The following is a 21,270-nucleotide window of genomic DNA, read 5'->3' on the forward strand; positions in this document are numbered from 1 at the left end:
CATTAGAGTGATATCCCAGTATGTTTTCATTGGAGTATTCAAATCCTGCATCCAAAATTGCTCAATAAAGCTGCCTATTTTGAGCTCAGCCTGTGTTGTGCAGAAGGTGCCCATTGAGATAGGACAGGACCGGGGCCAAGGCAATGTTCTCTGTGACCATATGATTGTTGTACATGTAAGTTATACCCTTTTCTTCACATGCAAACACCAAACCACACAAGAATCAGTGAAAATTTCCCTTTGTTTTTCATGAATAAATTTACATGAACATCATATACGAAACATAGTGAAAATTTACCTGGCTTCGGGTTACTAACCTCGCATTTCCTGAAAATCTGAAATAAACCAACTGTAGATGTTAACATATTCTATTATTATAACAAGTTTGAACAGTGGCAAATGAACTATACAATGTATGTGTGGTCAAAGTTGTTGACATGTTGGTCTCTTTGACCTGACCTTTAAACTTTTTTGTTGGTATGATTCTTTGGCTTACATCTGGAAAGCCATAGGATCAAGCGCTACAAAGGCAATTAAAACATCAAATTACTAACATGCTTTTCCTAATGCAACGTAAGTGCAATCCATCCTAATCTTGTCACTGTCACTTAATGAGATTGCGGCAGTTTCACTTAGTCAAACTGGGCGACATCGCAGTTCAAGGTGGTAAAACTAGGATGTGATGGTAGAAAGTCTAACGTGAAATTTTGCGGTCAGGGATCTTATGTGAGAACTCAGAAGATCGACTCCATACGAACATTATGGATTCTGTTTGCCCAGCGTCTCAGCCAAAATTATAACAAGCTTGATACCAGGTGCAAATGAAGGAAGTTTTGTAACTGAAGCGCGTTCAGTAATCTCGCACCATATATCGCTGCATTCTTGCACATAATGTTTCTTACAACCTGCCTGAAATAATTTTAGCTAAAAAATACAAGAATGTTTTCCTCAATCAGAGAACAAACAGCATTTCTCACACTGTTGTACGCTTCTCAATCTGTGACCCTGAATCATTGTCTGCACCCTGAAAACCCGTGTGTGCCGCTGCTATGGTGTCGGTGTCGTGACGCTGTCATGGATAGATTCTCCAACCCTTGCCTCGTGTGTCCGCCGACGCCCCTCCGGTGCACACGGCAACGGTGTCTGGGTGAGAGTGCGCATGCGCCGTGACCCCGCCCCGCGTCCTCGCCGGCGTCGGTGTCCGCGCCACCGCGCCGGTGCCCTGACCCGCGCCGTGCCGCGCCGCCAGTGGTGTCCGTGTCGGTGACGTCATCCGAGATATTCGCCGACTGGGCGTGGCTGGAGTCGACCCTGCTGCCGATCGTGCCCGCCTTCGACTCGGACGATGACGTTATGGAGTTCGTCAAGTGCAAGATCGAGAGTCTGGTGGCCCAGCGCTCTGTGCCGGTCGAAGGTGAGGTTCGTTAAGTTGGGATAGGGTGGGGGGCTGCTGAACGGCAGGTTGGTGCGCGGACGTGGTCCTCGGGGATGACTGGGGTTGAAGCAAATGTAGGCTGTTAGGAGCAGTTATGTCATTGATTGCTTGCTTGATGTCGCACAACCAGCGTATCCTGGCATACTGAAGGTCGGTTGTGATCAGCAGAATAGCTCGGGATTGGTTTGAGGCTGCGCGTTAGGCATAATGTTTTCAACAAGGTCTCGGCCTTGTTGAAAACATTGTGCCTAACGCGTAAGCAAGGATGTAGTTTCGCAAAACGAATTGGAATGGTGGGGATGGGACTGAGCAAGGAAAATGACTAAAACTACCCTAGAAATTTACAGAAAATCAAACTTCTGCTCGACTTTGACACACTTTCCTCTCAAACTTGGGGGAGGGGGGAGTTAGAACCAAGTGAAAAGGAAACGTCGCTCTGCTCGTACGCATGTGAGGTGGGTCCGTCAGTCTTAGGCCACAGTAGCACTGAACCCGTGACCACAACATGGATACCCGCTGCAGGGGAATTAGGTCAGGTCAGGAGACGTGCCTGTGACGCACATCGCCGCGGCAGCGAATAACCGCCGCACTGCTACGTGACTCACGGGGATGGGCGGTGCATTGCCTGCACTCGCTCAACTTCATAACTGCTGCACAAGTGAACACCCACACGGCGCGCGTGCGACGCGGCACACTCCGTGAGCGTCCAATTTCGCTGAGCACGTGAGGCGAGCCGCGTCCTCCCTTTCTCGCCGCGTCCTAGCTGGCGCGCCTGCGCCTCTTGACAAAGCCTTCATTGGCGGAGTCCATGGCCGCCGTCACCAACAGTGCCGCTGTGGGAAAGGCTGGGGCGCGCGGTTTGGCGCTGGCTCGCCGCTGCTGGCGCCCGGTCGGACCGCGCTCGGTAGACTGCGCCGCACGGCTCCCACGCGCGGCGGGTCGGCCGGCCACAGGTGGCTCGCCAGGCAGGCCGGGCGCCCGACCTTTGGAATGTAAAGTGCTGTCCTGTGCACCGGATATGTGCGGGTACAGGGGCGGTGTCACGGATTTTCAGTTAGAGGAAAGGTTTTACGGAAACAAAATGAGACCTCCTCACAAGGGGGGGGGGGGGTGAGGGGCTCCTGGGCGGTATGGTATTATTCAGGGGGAGGAGCACGTGCCCTTATGAAATTGCGACATGCAGCGGATCGAAGTAAACTCACGTGTAAAATTAAACAGGACATCATCCTTCCGATTCACAAAAGGAGCCTCAAAGTCTAGCAAGCGGCCTGGTTATCCCAAAACGGGACATCCTGATCCGAAACCGTGGTCATGTATTGCATTGAAAGAACCTCCCGTTCCAGAAATAGGGCCCGCTGAATATGAGGGTGCCTTCCAGTCTGGAACAGGGGCCTCCTAGTTCGCAACTCTTGAAACGGTCGTAACCTATCGAACCAGCATATGGGCATCCTTAACACAATACTGGATCTCCTGATCTAGAACATGTGCTACAATAGTCATGATCGTAGTCTCATAGACCAGGAAATGAGCTTCTTGAAACAGGAAATGGTGTTCTGATCCCCATTTATCGCGCTCTGGCCCAGTATGAAGGCCTCCATAACATAAATTTTGGTAATTTGCGCGCAACCACAAATGCTTTTGTTTTGGAATAAGGGTCTCCCAAATATTTAAGGGACAAAAACATACTCTTGCCCCCTGACTGCCGGGGAACTGAACCCACTGCCCCCTCCCCCGCTGCCACTCCGGTCCCTGGATGGGTGTGGATAGCTTTATTGGAGATCATTGTGCTGCCTTTCCTTTGTCTTCTGCCACCGCTGCTACCCATACTCAGGTAATTCGCCGATTTTCGAAGTTTTGAGGGCGTAGCAGGTTGTGTGCTGTAGTTGTTGATGCACTTCGCGGAAACAACCGACTTCCGGCAAAACAGCTGTGTCATTCGTGACGGCGAGCGTGGCGTGTCACCACCCCGCTGACGTAATGTGAGATAACGCGGCGTCTTCTCGCGAGCGACCATTCCGGGCCGCCCGGCCCACTCCGGGCCATTCCGGCCCACTCCGGCCCATTCCGGCCCATTCCGGCCCACTCCGGCCCACTCCGGCCCACTCCGGCCCACTCCAGCCCACTCCAGCCCACTCGGGCCACTCCGGGCCGCCTGGCCCACTCCGACCCACTCCGGGCCACCCGGCCGGCGCCCGGCCATCTCACCCGGGCGGTGCCGAAAGTCAAGGGACGATAAGGTGGCGGCCCGACTATCCGGACCGTTGTCGTATCTGCTGGACACGGCCTCGCCCCCAATGCGTGAGAGCCGAGGAGGATTCGCAGTGCAAAGGAGGGCGCTGAAGACGGTGTTCCGCTGCGTTCCGCTGCGTTCCACTGCGTTCCGCTGCGTTCCGCTGCGTTCCGTTGCGTTCTGCTGCCTTTTGCTACGTTCCGCTGCGTGCCGCTTCGTGCCGTTGCGTTCCACTGCGTTCCGCCGCATTTCGCTGCGTTCCGCTGCGTTCCGTTGCGTTCTGCTGTGCCACGCTCGGTGCCCGGGTCCGGTCCCAAGCATGTGTTGCCGCCTGTTGGAGCGCACCTTCGCGTGTCTGAAGCGGCGCCTGCTCTCAGACTCGGAGTCGGACTCGTTCAAGTCGACGACCGAGAAGTTCCGGCGCCTGTTCAACGCGCCGGCCGAGGAGAAGCTGGTCAAACCATTACTCGTGCAGGTACGGCCCCCACGGCGCCGCTTCCGCCCGCCGCCGCCGCGTCTGCGACGAGCGACGACGCGCTGGGTTGAGGGTGTGTCCCTGGAGGAGCGGGAACTGGCGCGACGAACTCGGAACGGAGCGAGGTTCCGCCTTTTATCGGTGGTTAGGCTCGCTGCGGCAGCAGCCGCCGGCGTACGGAAGGGCAGCGAAAATTCAGCCAAATGATGTGGACCGTTTGAAGCCAGCTTTCTACTCAGATGACAGGCATGCGTTCGTGTCTGTTGATCATTCGGATGTGAAGCTTTTGACGTTTTTGTCCTTTGCCCTCAATTGCATCACTCATTTTCGTGGCAAGTACCAAGGCAGTTGACACGCCCATATAGAACATGTCAAACATATACAACCGTATATATATACATATATATATATATATATATATATATATGCACACGAATTTCCACAAGTTTTGTTTCGTAATGTAGGGGCGGACAAAAACATCGGGGCAAATTGAAGCGGACGCATGCAGTTTGGTATGTAATGGACCATACAGTGACTACACCTTTTACCACTACCGATGCCGCCTTCATAGCCGCCTTCTCAGTGGATGGCGTCGTCCAGCGTCTCAGTCCGTCATGACGGAATTCTGACGAGCATAGATCAATTGAGCTGGACCGCGCCTGGACCGTGACCGACCCGCGCTGACCGGCTCTCTCTCCCGCCGCGGCTGCAGCTACTGGAAGGGCGTGCCGCGCCAGGGCTGGATGTACCTGAGCATCTCGCACCTCTCCTTCTACTCGTTCATCCTGGGCCGCGAGGTTAAGGTGCGGCTCCGCTGGACGGACATTGTCAGCCTGGACAAGTCCAACTCGCTCATCTTCCCCGACAGCATCAAGATCTCGACGCGACAGAAGAGCGTGAGTCAGCGCGCGGCTCGGTGGGGGTGAGGGTGGAGGAAGGAGAGGGGGTAGGGGTAAGGGTAGGGGTGGGGGTAGGGGTAGGGATAGGGATAGGGATAGGGATAGGGATAGGGATAGGGATGGGTGGGGTAAGGGGAAGGGGTAGAGGTAGGGATAGAGATAGAGATAGGGATAGGGATAGGATAGGGATAGGGGTAGGGGTAGGGGTAGGGGTAGGGGTAGGGGTGGGGGTAAGGGAAGGGGTAATGGTAGGGGTAGAGGAAAGGGAGAGAGGTAGGGGCAAGAGCAGTACGGTGCGCGGTGGGTGCTGTGTGCCCATGCTGCCAGTGGCGATTACGCCCTCACTTGCCGTGAATCTTTGACGTTTTTGTGTTTTTGTTTTTGACTGGATGCCGCCGTTTGCCACGCTTGTTCGATGAACGCCAACGTTGAATTTCGCGCAATCGGTCAAACTTCGTGCCGTGCCGTTTAAAACATCGGCCAATCACTGGTATTTGTATGCCTGACGCCAGCGCTGGCCGGCGGCGGCGAGCGTGGCTGTTGCGCTGTTGTATCACGCGGCGAGCGAGTGACGTCTGCGGCGTTGTGTGACGGTCCACCGCGCTCCGCAGTACTTCTTCTCCATGTTCCTGCGTAAGCGGGAGACGTACGACCTAATCGAGCAGCTGGCCAACATCGCCATGCGCCAGCTGATGCGCGAGGAGGGCTTCAGCGAGGACCCCGAGCTGCTCAACAAGATCAGGTGACGCCGGCGGCGCCGCTCGCGAGGATCAGGCGCGGTCGCTGGCGCGGACGGGCCAGTATACCGAGCGGTCCCCACTGCGTGATGTGGGCGGTGCAGTGGGCAGTGACCGCTGAAGGCCGCTCAGTGGGCGCGGTTCAGCGCCGAGCTCTGCGCGCGGCTCTGCGCGCCTGGGCCAGCTCCGCCGGGTCCGGGTGGTGTGGGTGTGGCGGCGCCGGTGGCGCTTCGGTGCCCTTGTCGGGCTTTCCCAGTCATCCATCGCCGGGCGGCGGACCAGCTGCCACGTGGATGTAACTGAAGCCGGGCGTTTGACGCCCCCGGAGCTGCGAGGACGCGGAACTAGCGCGATGGCGGGGGCGGTCTGCAGCTGTTCGTGCTCTGTTTTCCCGAAGCGTCGGCGGATGTTGCTAAAGTTGTGCTCCCATGGGCCTTTACCATCGGCGCGCCGTAATGATCGTCTCCGCCCCTGTTCAGTTGAACGCCGCCGGTTTTGCAGCGCGAGCGCCGTGGGCAAGTTAAGTATAAGTCGAGGCGCGCGACGAAACGAGAGCCGCGCGGTGGGCGCGTGTTCCGGCCGACCGCGTCATCTGGAGCTCCGACCGGCCGCCGCGACAGCCCTGAGCTGTTCACAACTCCGCGCTGTTATTGCAGGCGGCCCAGGATGGGAGCCGACCGGGCTCCGAGCACTGAGGGTGGGCGGCCGGGGGGGGGGGGGGGGGAGGTGAGGGGTTGCTGATGCGTCGCTGGCGGGAACGTGGCGTGCTGGCTGAAAAGCCCGTTGTTCCGTCGTTACCAATAGGAGCACGTCGGGGCCGAGTACTGCCAAGTGCTCGGCCGCGCCAAAGGATCCAAGCATGGATCCTTTGGCGCGAATTGTTTATTGGTCGTCGGAGCTCGGTGCCGTTTTCTGGCAAACGTGGGCTCCGACGCGTCAAAGGATCCATGCTTGGTCGCCGAACGGGCCCGGGGAGTGGTGCCAGCCGCGAAAGAATGCGTTCGCTCCGTCTTTTGAGTTGGACTCCTGCGCGCTCGCCGTATGTAGCTTTTGAAAGGATGCTGCGATCCGTATGGAAACATGAATAGCGCTCTAGATTGGCTGCAGACTAGCGCCCTAGACCAATCCGGATGTTGTGATAGCAAATGGTTCCATCGCTTGTCTAGATTCACGTGTTCCGTGCAGCATACGTGACGCTCCACCGTCTATATGCGGAACGCGGCGCCCCGAAGCCTAGTAAACCTGACCATGCCCTGCGCTGCCGCCGGCGAATCTGTCGGACCGCCTGCTGTGCCAGACGCTGAACACGGAGGTCTCGGGTGCGACTCTCTCACCGCGGGGGGGGGGGGGGGGCTGACAGAGCGGCACCAGCTAAGAACGTAGCTCAGCCTAGGCGTTGCTTGGGCCATGGTATACGCGGAAAGATGTCCTTATTGCGGGCGCTGTGTGGTCCGAAGCCCGCGCACCGCAGCGTGCGTTGTGAGGTGCTCTCGCGGGCTTGACCACCCGTTGCGGCATTCGTCTGACCTCGGCGCTGTTCCGCAGCCGCAACGTGTCGCGGAAGACGCCCGGACTGAAGCGCGACCTGGACGCACGCGCGCACAGCGAGGCGTATCGCAGCAACTTCCGGCTGCCCTGCGCCGAGAAGCTGGACGGTCGCGCCGACTGCACGCTCTGGACGCCGTACAACAAGCAGCACGTCTGGGGCACGCTCTACATCAGCATGAACTTCGTCTGCTTCGAGAGCCGGGTCAGTTGGGAGAGATGGAGGACGAGCGGAGGGCGGGGCGTGGAGCCCGGCTAACAGCGTCTCGGGCTTAGTCTCTCAGTTTGGGAGGGAGAGGGAGAGGGAGAGGGAGAGGGAGAGGGAGAGGAGAGGAGAGGGAGAGGGAGAGGGAGAGGGAAGAGGAAGAGGAAGAGGAGAGGGAGAGGGAGAGGGAGAGGGGGAGTGAGAGGGAGAGGGAGAAGGAGAGGGAGGGGAGGGAGAGAAGGAGAGGAGGGGCCGCCAGGCCGTGGCGGTGCGTGGAAAGGACCGGCCAGCAGCGCACCGTTCAGCGGCGAACTGTTGCCGCTCCAATGCGACCGGAGCTCAGACGCTCCACGGCTGCCTCGTTCGTGACCGCCATCTGCATGCGGCGGGCGGAGCGAGCCGTCTTCCTTTGCCGCCATCAGTCAGGAGAGCCGACAGGGAAGGGCGCTCTGATGCGTCACGCCGACCGGCGGTGTTGACGGCGCGCTGATTGGAGTGGGCGCTCTGTTTCGGGCGCCCCTCCCGCAGCTGTGTACGCGGAGCGCGCGGACGAGCGGGCGGGAGCGGTGCTGACCGTCGTGGCGCCTGCGCGTGTCGCTGAACTTTGCTCGCGGCCGGCCGGTGTCGGCGGCCGGCGCGGCGGCGCGAGGCGAGACGACCGCGGCGCCCACGATGCCGGCACCGATCGCCGCCGGCCGGCGGGAGAGGTGAAGTGGACCGCTTCGTCCCAGGCGTGTCCTGGTGGGGTCCCACACCGGGCAGCCTCGGCCGGGTGTGGGGAGAACTCGGGCTGGGAATGAGGGGAGCTGGGGCTGGGTGTGGGGAGAGCTCGGGCTGGGAGTGGGGAGAACTCGGGCTGGGAGTGGGGAGAGCTCGGGCTGGGTGTGGGGAGAACTCGGGCTGGGAGTGAGGAGAGCTCGGGCTGGGAGTGGTGAGAACTCGGACTGGGAGTGGGGAGAGCTCGGACTGGGAGTGATGAGAGCTCGGGCTGGGAGCGGGGAGGGCTCGGACTGGGAGTGGGGAGAGCTCAGGCTGGGAGCGAAGGGGCTCGGGCTAGGAGTGAGACCGGTACCTCGAGCTGGCAGTGACCCTGTCACGGTGCTGGGCTGCTGACCCGGGCTGTGTTCTAGCACGCGCTGCCGGCGCCGGCCCCGACTGGGTCGCGCCGCCCCGCCCGGCGTGGGGTACCCGGACACTGGCTGACCGACGAGACCCCGACCAGGGCGCGGGTAGGTGCCGGCCGCCGAGACAGACAACAGCATGCCTGCCGCCCGGGCAGGGGCACGCCGACGAGACAGACGCATGCGGTGCCGGCAGCGTGGGACGTTTTGGATAGCTGTAGGGGTGATCTGTTTGGCACGACTGCGAATGGAGGGGCCTCTTGGTAAGTGCGGCATGATTGTGACGTAGCTCGACAGGACAGGAACAGAGCGAGGGTTTTAACTTGGCGGCTTGCGCCCGCGTAAGACGGTTTCATTAGCGTATTTGACGGGAGCAATGTTTGGTTTGAAGTAGTACTCACCCAACCTTCCCACTGGAACCGCATGCCTCCGTCAACTAATAACCCCGTCACCCACCGCTGAGACAGCAGAATAAAACCGAGAAACAACACCAGTGGCGTGCTGCGGTAGCGTGGCATATTGCGCAACATTAAGTCTTACGCAATTTCCAGTCAAGCATTTTCGTGAACGCGAACTTGAGATGTCGCTCGCGCCATTAAAGTTTCACCCGAAGAAGTTGTCGAGCTGGCACGTCCCGTGATGCGGGCTGTGCCGCCCCCGCTGGCAAGCTGGGCCGGCGGTCTCGCGGGTCGGTTACGGGGGTTACGTGCTGTCTGGTGGTGACGCGGGGCGAAGTTTGAGAATGTTCACGTGTATGAGCCACGTGCGGAAGTCTGGCGCCGCAGCCGGCATCGAAACTCTGCTGCTGGCAGGCGGGCGACGGTACACACGAACACATTTATGGAACGAGATTGGTTGATTGGACTTTGGAGGTATTGCTTCGCGAAGTGGAAGGGAGAACGTCTTACGTCGTTGCCGCATTCTCGATTCTCGACTCCGCATTGGCGTCGGATAAGCCGCGCCGCGCTCAGCTGACACTGGCAGGAGAGGGTTGTAACGCCGGCTTTGCCAGCACCCCGTCAGCCGTCTGCCGAGTGGCCCCGCCCGCGCCGGAGTCGTGACACCCCGCAGTTCGCCGCAGGGGTCTGGTCAGCCGTCTGTCGAGTGGCCCCGCCCGCGCATGAGTCGGGACACCCCGCAGTTCGCCGCAGGGGTCCTGTCAGCCGTCTGTCGAGTGGCCCCGCCCGCGCCGGAGTCGTGACACCCCGCAGTTCGCCGCAGGGGTCCTGTCAGCCGTCTGCCGAGTGGCCCCACCCGCGCCGGAGTCGTAACGCCCCGCAGTTCACCGCATGGCGAACTGCTCGTCACTCAAACTAGCGTGCGTCTGTACCCTGTCTCCAGCCTGTTCCCTGGGCGGGCACACGCCGTGAGCGTGAGGGAGAGCGGAACCGGCCGCTGCTCAGAGTCCTTTGCCCCCTTCCGCCCGCGCCGCTGGCCCGGCGCTGGCGCTGACTGGCGGGAGCTGCTGCTCGGAGGGTAACGCCGCTGCTGACCAGCGTCGCTGGCTCAGGGCTCCCAGCGCTGGTGCTGACTGGCGGGAGCTGCTGCTCGGAGGGTAACGTCGCTGCTGACCAGCGTCGCTGGCTCAGGGCTTCCGGCGCTGGCGCTGACTGGCGGGAGCTGCTGCTCGGAGGGTAACGTCGCTGCTGACCAGCGTCGCTGGCTCAGGGCTTCCGGCGCTGGCGCTGACTGGCGGGAGCTGCTACTCGGAGGGTAACGTCGCTGCTGACCAGCGTCGCTGGCTCAGGGCTTCCGGCGCTGGCGCTGACTGGCGGGAGCTGCTGCTCGGAGGGTAACGTCGCTGCTGACCAGCGTCGCTGGCTCAGGGCTTCCGGCGCTGGCGCTGACTGGCGGGAGCTGCTGCTCGGAGGGTAACGCCGTGCTGACCAGCGTCGCTGGCTCAGGGCTTCCGGCGCTGGCGCTGACTGGCGGGAGCTGCTGCTCGGAGGGTAACGCCGCTGCTGACCAGCGTCGCTGGCTCAGGGCTTCCGGCGCTGGCGCTGACTGGCGGGAGCTGCTGCTCGGAGGGTAACGCCGCTGCTGACCAGCGTCGCTGGCTCAGGGCTTCCGGCGCTGGCGCTGACTGGCGGGAGCTGCTGCTCGGAGGGTAACGCCGCTGCTGACCAGCGTCGCTGGCTCAGGGCTTCCGGCGCTGGCGCTGACTGGCGGGAGCTGCTGCTCGGAGGGTAACGCCGCTGCTGACCAGCGTCGCTGGCTCAGGGCTTCCGGCGCTGGCGCTGACTGGCGGGAGCTGCTACTCGGAGGGTAACGTCGCTGCTGACCAGCGTCGCTGGCTCAGGGCTTCCGGCGCTGGCGCTGACTGGCGGGAGCTGCTGCTCGGGGGGTAACGTCGCTGCTGACCAGCGTCGCTGGCTCAGGGCTTCCGGCGCTGGCGCTGACTGGCGGGAGCTGCTGCTCGGAGGGTAACGCCGCTGCTGACCAGCGTCGCTGGCTCAGGGCTTTCCGGCGCTGGCGCTGACTGGCGGGAGCTGCTGCTCGGAGGGTAACGCCGCTGCTGACCAGCGTCGCTGGCTCAGGGCTTCCGGCGCTGGCGCTGACTGGGCGGGAGCTGCTGCTCGGAGGGTAACGCCGCTGCTGACCAGCGCCGCCGGCTCAGGGCTTCCGGCCGCTGGGCGCTGACTGGCGGGAGCTGCTGCTCGGAGGGTAACGTCGCTTGCTGACCAGCGTCGCTGGCTCAGGGCTTCCGGCGCTGGCGCTGACTGGCGGGAGCTGCTGCTCGGAGGGTAACGTCGCTGCTGACCAGCGCCGCTGGCTCAGGGCTTCCGGCGCTGGCGCTGACTGGCGGGAGCTGCTGCTCGGAGGGTAACGTCGCTGCTGACCAGCGCCGCTGGCTCAGGGCTCACACGGCGGCACGGACGACTTGCTCGCCGCTCTGGCTGATGGAATGGGGCTCGGTTCGGACACCCCAGCGTGCAGACTGCGCTGCTGGCACCGTGTTCCCGCCTGGGTCCAGCGTTCTGAGCACCAGCGTGCAGACTCAGGCGTGCGTGCGGCTATGGGTGAGCTCGGGTAGCGTAATCGTGTAGACGGGAGTACGGCTGGGGGCTGTGTGCCTGCTCATGCGTGTGTGTGGCAGACATACGTGCGCAGTCGCTCTTGCGTGCGAGGGCGTGATTGGGTAGGTGTGTGCACGCACGTGTGATTGCGCTGTGAACACGTCGGCGTCCGTTACATCGTTTTTGAGACACGTGTGTATTGTGTTGTCATCCCTGGAAAGAAACACGCGCCGACCAATCAACGGGCATCGATGCCCGCTCTTGTTGATGCGTTTCCAAAGGTTGTACAGCCCACCTGGTTGGCTTGTTGCGCTGTTCGAGTGGCGGGGGCCGGATGCGTGATTGCTATGGACGGGGTGTTTGTGGGGGCCCACGCTCGGTGGTGGGTGGCATTAGGTGGTCACGATGCTGGTGGTGCCGGCACGTGTCGTCGGGGCGGAGACAAAGCCGACTTTTCCGATACCGCACCTGTTGTTTGGGAGACACCGCGGCTTCGATGTAGCGTCCGGTGTCCGTCGTCAAACTTGTCGTATGCGCTTCCTGGCACGGACAGCTCTCTGGCCCCGGTCGTTCTGTGGTGGTGCGCGCGCCGTCGCCGGGAAGCACGGGACTGGCACTGCTGATGGTTCTCGACCCCGCCCGGACCCTGAGAAGCCTCTAACCAGGCCCTCGCTCTAACCAGACCCCCAAATCTTCTCATGGCCCGGCCCCTGGTGAATCTCTGAACGACCTCTGCCCACCCTCGAGGAATCCCTGACCGGCCCTGACATCTGACCGCCCCTACCCCCCCTCCCCGTTCGCCCCTGACATCTGGCCACCCCTACCCTCCTCCATGCCCGCCCCTGACGGGCCCCTGATCTGTCCGTCGCCAGGTGAGGGGCCTGGTGTCGCTGATCGTGCCCCTAACATCTGGCCACCCCGACCCTCCTCCCTGCCCGCCCCTGACGGGCCCCTGATCTGTCCGTCGCCAGGTGAAGGGCCTGGTGTCGCTGATGGTGTCCCTAACATCTGACCACCCGCCCCTCCTCCCCGCCTGCCCCTGACTGGCCCCCGATCTGCCCGTCGCCAGGTGAAGGGCCTGGTGTCGCTGATCGTGCCCCTGCGCGACGTCTCGCTGGTGGAGCGGGCCGACTCGCCGGGCTGCACGCAGGACCTGTCGTCGGCCATCTGCGTCTCGATGAAGCACCGCCAGAGCTTCCTGTTCGCCCAGGTGGCCGACCGCGACTTCGTGCTCGAGCGGATCGCCGAGTTCCTGGCCCGGCTCACCACCTGCGCGGCGGCGTGAGTGTGTGTGTGGGGGGGGGGGGGGGGGAGAGGCGGCCGAGAGGCGGGGCACGCGGGGAGGTCTGCCGGCGCGCGCCGGCGGCCGGCACGAGCGTGCCACACGCCCCGTCCGCGATCCTGTTGGGGAGGACGCTCGCGCTGCTGGCGTGGTTGGCGGCGTTGCTGTCGCCGTCGGCGGCCGGCGAGGCCGTGCTGGTAGGTGCGCGTCGGCTGGTTGTTTGGTTGACGTGCGGCTGCATCCAGCTTGACGGCGATGTGCTGGCGCACTCGATTGAGGACGTGGTCTTTTGGCGGCTTTGCGCTATGTCCTGTGGGCTGTAACGCACGCTCGGGCGGGCGCCATCCCGCGTCCTGGTTGTGTTCGGCGAATGATCACGCTCGCCTGCGCGTGCTGAGCGCCGGCTGTCACGTCGCCGTTTATTGGTGCTCATGGCTGCCGCCTCCTGTCAGCGTCCATTGACTGTGGCGCCGATACCATGCGCCGGTCTCCGACGTGTAGCGTCGCTCAGCGGTCACCATGGCAACGCTCTGTGTTGACAGACCGAGCGCTGACCGAGTCAGCATCCAGAGCGTGTCGTCCAACAGTTCGGGTTACATTGTTGTCGACTCGGATCAGCAGGGCAAGTCACAAGGTAAAACTTGACCCGCCACGGTCACGCACGCGCTGTGGAGTTCTTATCGCGGGCTGACGGCTGGCTTGGCGGCCGGCCAGTGTGTCGGCTCTCTCATGAAATATGCTGAAATGTGGTGTTATGCGCATATATGCAGGATTTTTTGCCAAATATATCATTGCGGGCTCTTGGCATCGCACAGTGGAACGGGTATTGGCCGTCGATGGAGTGCCTGCTAAGCTGGCTGTGCGACGTGTCTTGGTGTGCGTGCGGCGCATCGGAGTGCGCCGCTCGGCGCATGCGAGCGCCTCTGCCGTTGGGGTCCGCCGCTGAGCGTGAGGCGTCGCTGCCGACAGGGGGCGCCCAGGAGCCGTGGGAGCTGCAGCCGCCGCTGATGTACCAGTTCCCCAGCCCCGCCTCGCCGGAGACCACCGGCCGGCAGCTGAAGAAGGAGGTGAGCTGTCACCGCTCCCTGTGCCCGTGTCCGTGTCCGTGTCCGTGTCCGTGTCCGTGTCCGTGTCCGTGTCCGTGTCCGTGTCCGTGTCCGTGTCCGTGCCTGTGCCTGTGCCTGTGCCTGTGCCTGTGCCTGTGCCTGTGCCTGTGCCTGTGCCTGTGCCTGTGCCCGTACCCGTGCCCGTGCCCGTGCCCGTGCCCGTGCCCGCGCCCGTGCCCGTGCCCGTGTCCGTGCCCGTCGCAGTCGCAGTCGCCATTCTACTCGCCCTCGTCCTTGTCCCGGTTTCCGCTCCCGTTCCCGTAGCCTTGCCGTCGAATGTCGACGCACCGTCTTCATCTGGCCGTTTGTACTGACGTATCTTTCACTCACCCTCTTATGCGTTGCCCAGCCCACGTCTGTCTCGCCCTGTTAAGCATGTGTGCGCGTCTACAGGCTCTAGCGCTCGGGTCTGGCCTTGCTCTCGCTATGACTGTGCCAGAGGGCCCGCCGCCTCGGGCCCGGCGGTGACGCCCCTCCCCCCCCCCCCTCCCTGGCTGCAGGAGCAGTGGGAGCACCTCTTCGACGAGTACGGCCGCGGCATGACCATGTACCGCACCTCGGCCACCAGTCAGCTGGTGCTCAAGGGCATCCCCTCGACGCTGCGGGCCGAGCTCTGGATGCTCTTCTCAGGTGGGACAGCCGAGCTCTGTGTGCTCTTCTCAGGTGGGACAGCCGAGCTCTGGATGCTCTTCTCAGGTGGGACAGCCGAGCTCTGTGTGCTCTTCTCAGGTGGGACAGCGAAGCTCTGGGTGCTCTTCTCAGATGGGGAAGCCGAGGGCCCTGGGCGCTCTGTTCACGTGTGGGTGGCCAGGCGCTGACCCTAGCGGCCGGCGGCCACTGGGAAGGTCATTGCTCGGGGTCGGTGTGACATTCAACACCTAAGTTAGGTCATTTAGCGTCGCCATCTGTTACGTTGATTGCTGTCGGGCGGAACTCGCGGCCGGGGGCCTGGCTCAAAGCCTGCGACTTTCTGCACGCGGTCGTGAGGTGAAGACTTGTCAAGCTGAGGTGCACTGGGTGCGGGACATGGCGCTCAGCTATTACTGATTAGTTTTTCAATTACCTTATCGCAACGTGCGGAGGCATGCGCTTTTCGACTAGCGCGTGGCCGCGTGACATTGTGACGAAATCCAATGTAACGGGTCAACGGCTAAATATCTGCACTGATCATTTTACCTTAGAAAAGGTCAGTCGTGCCCGTTCATCGGCCGGCCGTCCCACTGCGCCCGCCTACAGCCGTATGCCGCTCTTGCCGCCGCCTGGCGTCTAACATCAACACTCGAACTTCAGGCGCCTGCCACGAGATGGCGACACACCCGGGCTACTACGTGCAGCTGGCGCAGCGGGCGCGCTCGGTGCGGTGCCCGGCGGCGGACGAGATCGAGCGCGACCTGCACCGCTCCCTACCCGAGCACCAGGCCTTCCAGTCGCCCACCGGCATCAACGCCCTGCGTCGCGTGCTCACCGCCTACGCTCTGCGCAACCCCAACATCGGTCAGCAGCTGGGAGGTGGCGGGGCGGGGGAACTCCAGCGTCAGGCAGTGGGCCGGCGCGGGGGGAACTCCAGCGTCGAGCAGTGATGGTGGGGCGGGGGAACTCCAGCGTCGAACAGTATTGGCGGGGCGGGGGAACTCCAGCGTCGAGCAGTGATGGTGGGGCGGGGGAACTACAGCGTCGAGCAGTAGTGGTGGGTGAAGGGAGGAAAGAGGCTGCTGATAACATTCCAGCATCAGTCAGTGGTGGGGGGCACCGTCTACAAAACGCCAATGCCAGTCGGTGATGGCGACCTTCTGAGGGAGGAACCCTAACATCGGTCAGTGCTGCCGGGATTGAAGCGGGTGCGAGATTGGAGGCTCGGATAGATCTTGTGATAGGATCGATTGGGATGAAGCGTTAGCGCAGGAGAAACATATATGGTCTGCATGAGCAGATGATGCTACTTTCTCGACAGGAACCGAGTGCTCGGTTGATCAGCGACTGTCTATATCTCAGCAGCTGGGCGAAAGTCCGCCACTTGCCGTCCTGCGCGCCTCTGAGCCGCTGCCAAGAGCTCATCGCGATCTGACTCGCTCTCTGCCCGCGGCCGCAGGCTACTGCCAGGCCATGAACATCGTGGCGTCGGTGCTGCTGCTGTACTGCTCCGAGGAGCAGGCCTTCTGGCTGATGGTGGCTATCTGTGAGCGGCTGCTGCCAGACTACTACAACACAAAGGTGGGAGGGGGGGGGGAGAGTCGACCGGGTCACTCCCCCAGACCAGCCACGGCCTTACGCGCCATCGGTGTGGCCGGAGAAAGGCCGACTCTGCCCAGGAACCACCCACAGCCCACAGGGCGGCGAGTGGGTGGGTGGGGAAGGGTACGCGGAGAAAGCTGGGTGTTCACGTTAACACCCAGCTGTTGCCCATGGCTTGTTGCAGTACCAAGGCGTGGCAGGCAGGTCAGAGTGGGGTGTAGGGAGGGAATTCCTACCCAGCTGGGGACCTTAGAGAGAGCCTGAGCGTGCGAGGGAGCATGCCTGCACGTGGCCACGTCCTCCTGGAACATGGCCGTGGACATGAGGCGTCTAGCAACTCTGTTACTCCAGCACTCCTCGTCTGACACTGCAGACGTCCGGCGTCAGGTGCCCCATCACCGCGGCCACCGCGATGCTGTGCTACTGACCGGGTCAGGCTGTTCCTCGGACCGGTCACGGGGTTCGCGCGTCCGGGCCCCACATAGGGCGGCCCGGTGATTACACTGCTGAACAGCCGCCACTCACACCAGCACCGCGGCAGCCGAGCGGACAAGTGTGACCGACTGTGAGCCGAGTTTGAAGGGTGCGCGGCTAAAGCGCCAATGCCTGGAGTCGTCGCCATCTAACTGCGCTGCCTCAGTGCGGTGTGCTGGTCGTCCGCTTGTTGACTTTGAGTCACCGGCTGTGACCGCAAATGGTGTGCCGTGTACGCCATGGTTATTGGCATGTCCAGAGCTACCTAGCGCAAGTCCCGGATCGTCTGAGTCGCACTGCTGGTCAGGTTGTGAGAGCGCTGGTGGACGGGGGGTGCCGGAGGACCTGACCTGATGTCGATCTGTCGCTCAGGTGGATGGAGCGCTGGTGGACCAGGGGATGCTGGAGGACCTTACGTGATGTTGATCTGTCGCTCAGGTGGTGGGAGCGCTGGTGGACCAGGGGGTACTGGAGGACCTGATCTCGGTGGAGTTGCCCGACCTCTACACCAAGCTGGAGCAGCTGGGCGTGGTGGGCATGATCTCCCTCTCCTGGTTCCTCACCATCTTCCTCAGGTACGCCGGCGGGTTAACCGCCTCCGCTGACGCCCCTGCGCTCTCGGGGTGGATTAGTCAGCTGACACGGCTGGAGATGGCCGTAGCAGGTGGCGCTTACAATCGGGTAGCCTTCACTTCTGCCTCCGCACAGAGAATCTGGCTGCCTTTCGTGATCACGTTTTATGAGTGCGAACAGACCACGGTGTGACGCATTTTCCGGCAATGCCGTCGCGTTGATTAGTTCTTTTCGGACTGGATTCGTGTTGTGTTTGGTGTACATGATAATGGACGCTGCTCGCGAGGCTTGGTATCGCTAGGAACCGTTGCAGGGCACTGAGCAACAGACGCGTTCAGATGCGTTGTGGAGACAAACCGAGGATGCGATGGTCAAAGTGACGCTGCGACTGGTCGTGGAATTGCGGAACAAAAAAAGATAACGTGATGTTAATCCTCAGTATTGTAATTTCCTGGACTGGTGAGTAGTCGGGACGAGCTACCACCCGCTGAACTTTGTCCGGTGAAAGTCCGTGCGTCATAACCATCAGCCGGCCTTCAGATCGATCCGAAATCCTGTCCTTGCGTTCCGACCGGCTAGTGCTGTCGCCGGTTCCACCCAGCCCCTCTCTGACGCTCCAGCCCCTCCCTGACACCCCCAGTCCCTCCCTAGCGCCCCCCCCCCCCCCGGCCCCTCCCTGACGCTCCAAGTCAACCCCTTACGCCCCCAGCCTCTCCCCGACGCCCTCAGCCCCCCTTCTGAGGTCACCAGCCTGTCCCTGGCGTCCCAGCTCACCCCTGACTTCGCCTCGCTCTCCCCCCGCCAGCGTGATGCCGTTCGAGTCGGCGGTGAACGTGATGGACTGCTTCCTGTTCGACGGTGCTCGCACCAACTTCATGGTGGCGCTGGCCGTGCTGGACGCCAACCGGGCCGCCCTGGAGGGTGAGCGTCAGGCGCCGGTCCGGCCGGGGCTAGGAGACCGTCGAGGTTTCGTGAAGATTGGGGAGCCATCTTTGAGCGCGTTGGCGCTACCCTCCCAGTAGTCGTTGCGTCGATTTGTCCCATTTCCTTTTTTACAAAGCCCGGCTTGTTTCGGTACGCATTGATTCAATGCTTGCAAACTTTACGGTGACGTCCCTGTACATTGCTGGCACGTTCTAAGTGATCTAAGTGCCAGAGTGACTTGTACGTACCATGTATGCACCGAGGGGTGCGGTCACGTGCGCTGTATCTCCCCCCCCCCCCCCGTAGAATATTTTGATTTGTCTGCCCAGACATCATCAGTCACGCTCATCATCATCTTATCATCCCGTCACCTCATTATTATCTTGCCACCATGTCATCACCGCCATCATCTCATCGTCATCTGATATGCCGATGCGGCGCCGTCACTTGCTCACGCACCGTTCGCCAACGCCACAGCCGTTCTCTCAGCGTCGTTGGGCGGTCCCCGTCGCCCGTCGCCCCTGCCCCGATGACGCCGGCCGCCGCCACAGACTGTCGCGACGACGGCGAGGCGATGACGTGCCTGTGCCGGTACCTGGAGGCCGTCACCAACTCGGACATTCCGGTGCGCGTCGGCCAGTCGGTGTTCTACACCTACTACAAGCCCGACACCAAACACCTGGTCAGTCGCCGCCGGCCGCCGCCGCGGCCTCGCGCCTGCATGGTGACGTCCCGGCGGATCGTGCACATACACGGGAGGGGAGTCTGCCACGTGCCGTCACGAGCTCATGGCAAGCTCGGGTGGAGGGCGGGATTAAAAACCACATTTACGCACGCTGTTCAGGGACTCGTCTCTTCCACACTGCATGTCAAGATAACTGCTGATATTGTTCTTGGTCGTTCAAACCTGAGCACTGTAATATACACAGGAGATTCTGTGGCGCTTTGTTAAAGCATGGTCGCGAAATGGCCTGGGCAGTCGTTGCGCCTGTAATCACCAATAACTAACTGCTGAAGACATCTTTCCTTGGTCTGCTTGAGGTCCTGCTGCGGCTGGCGCTGCGCCTGTCAGGTGGCCATCACATTCAGAAGGCCTCACCTTGGGCTCCGCACGCCTGATACGTCTGGCTGTCGAAATATTTTTGCACGATTGTGGTACATGTCATGGTTGTGGCATGCATCCGTATCGTCATTGTGAGAGGAAATCAACGCCGTCTTCGCCACGTAGGAGTGGAGGATGAGTGTCGACGCTTCGGGCTAATACCGTCCTGTCCACACCCGCGAAATCCTGGTGCCGCAAAGGGGCGTTGGCCGCAATCTGATGTCAGGCGAGAGCCCGCAGCTTCCGCCACCGCGTGGTCTCAGGCGCGGGGTAAGCGCGATAATCAGCATTGGAAATACTGGCTGAAAATACGCTGCTCCGAGTGCCATTCAGAGCGCCGTTCGGTGCTGGGAGCGCGCCGCTCGTTACCGGTCCGAGCCCGTGGTGGGCTACTTGAGCTCATTTGGAGGCGGCGTGACTTGCGACGACGCTCCGGTTACCGGTCCGGGCCCGTGGTGGGCTACTTGAGCTCATTTGGAGACGGCGTGACTTGCGGCGATGCTCCGTCGCGATTTGTCGAGTTTCACTGAGCTCGTTTTGCGCTTTTGACCCACTAAGGCTCTGCTGCTATCTGCTATCGCTCGATTTGCTGAGTGCAGCGTTTGGCTGGCGGCCCTGGCTTAATCTGGCGACCGACCCGTCTGTGGTCAGCGTCGACGCCACATACTGAAAGCGTACGTTGTTGGAGTGCGCTAGGAGCAATCCCGCCAGGCGTCTCGCGGGTACCGTTCGCTTCACTTTCCTCGCTCTTCGCCTCCCTGGCGCCGCCGCTTTTGCCGTCCGGTTTTCACGGTTAACGCTCTACTTCCGAGGCGCGGTCTCCCAGCCGAGCTACGCCCCGCCCACTGATCCCGCTGCCCCCCCCCCCCCCTCCCCTGCTGCTGCCGTACGGCCACTACCACAGCCGGGACTTGAGCATGAAGCGCGCCGCGTTCTGCCCTCTTTCAGGACGCAGAGCTGGGCACCGACTGTTTAACGCTGCTTGATGGCCAGGTCAGCCGCCGCGCCGTGGCCGCGGCTGTAGTGTAGCCGTGCACGGCGTCCCCCGCCCCCGTCCCCGCCCCGCTGATGGTCTGTGGTCGGCCGGGGCCTGCGGCGTGCCGTGGCCCTGGTCTTGTACCCTCGGGCGGCCCCGGCGACCCCCGTCGTGACCCTGTGCCGTGGCTGAACTGGGTGCCGCCGGGCCGGTCGACGCTTCGGCGGCGCACTCTTAGACAGTGGTAACGTCACGCCGGGGCTTTTTGGACGAACGAATTAATTCAACCCGACCCGACCCGACCCGACCCGACCCGACCAGAGCAGATTAGACCAGACCAGATCCTATTAAACCAGACCAGATCAGACCAGACCGGACGGGGCTGCGCCAAGTTTCGCGTGACGTGACGGCCTTCCTTTTTGACCTGTCCTGGTATGCCCCGACCTCGCCCGATGTGGCTTAGGTGGGCACCGCATGGCTATCACATGGCTGGCATTGCACGCAGCACGCGGGAAGCTCCCTGTTATATTTGTACTGTGTCTGGATCTGTGCTCGGCGTGGTGTGGGAGATGGCTTGGAATGGGAAAATGCGTCCTTTCGCATTTGTTTTAGTAAGTTCCGTGTCCCGGCCCTGTGCGATTTTATCCGCGCTTTCTGTGCCTGACATGCCCTTAAGAGAGTGGGTGACAACGAAAGTAGATTGTGACTGATTGCATACGTAGCACTCTGGAAGCACCGAGCAGAGAGAAAATGCTAGAGGCAGTGAGGCGCTGGCGGATATGCCGTTGACGTCAGTTGCCTGTGACGTCATTAGCATGACAACTGCCTTAAGTATCGGGACGGAAAATGCTGTGAAATATCTGCCGTAACCTGCTTATATGATTGCAACATTGACTAGTCATTAGGTTAACGACTAAACACATCCGCTAGCCAAGCT

The 21,270-nt window shown here is 61.6% G+C and overlaps 1 protein-coding gene across 1 annotated transcript in view; it reads left to right on the forward strand.

Annotated features, from left to right (window-relative positions):
* LOC119095683 (TBC1 domain family member 9-like) overlaps positions 1-21,270 on the forward strand; it is a 43,656-nt gene that overhangs the window by 14,351 nt on the left and 8,035 nt on the right. Inside the window, 16 exon segments of the mRNA XM_037218538.1 lie at positions 1,250-1,414; positions 3,758-4,122; positions 4,124-4,140; positions 4,853-5,036; positions 5,651-5,781; positions 7,322-7,526; positions 12,734-12,945; positions 13,489-13,580; positions 13,916-14,013; positions 14,553-14,682; positions 15,343-15,546; positions 16,142-16,263; positions 17,197-17,333; positions 18,137-18,252; positions 18,807-18,937; positions 20,306-20,350. Coding sequence (XP_037074433.1) covers positions 1,250-1,414; positions 3,758-4,122; positions 4,124-4,140; positions 4,853-5,036; positions 5,651-5,781; positions 7,322-7,526; positions 12,734-12,945; positions 13,489-13,580; positions 13,916-14,013; positions 14,553-14,682; positions 15,343-15,546; positions 16,142-16,263; positions 17,197-17,333; positions 18,137-18,252; positions 18,807-18,937; positions 20,306-20,350 — 2,354 coding nt within the window.

Source organism: Pollicipes pollicipes, unplaced genomic scaffold (genome assembly GCF_011947565.3).
Source record: "Pollicipes pollicipes isolate AB1234 unplaced genomic scaffold, Ppol_2.1 Scaffold_4219;HRSCAF=4965_pilon_pilon_pilon, whole genome shotgun sequence".
Lineage (NCBI taxonomy): Eukaryota > Metazoa > Arthropoda > Thecostraca > Pollicipedomorpha > Pollicipedidae > Pollicipes > Pollicipes pollicipes.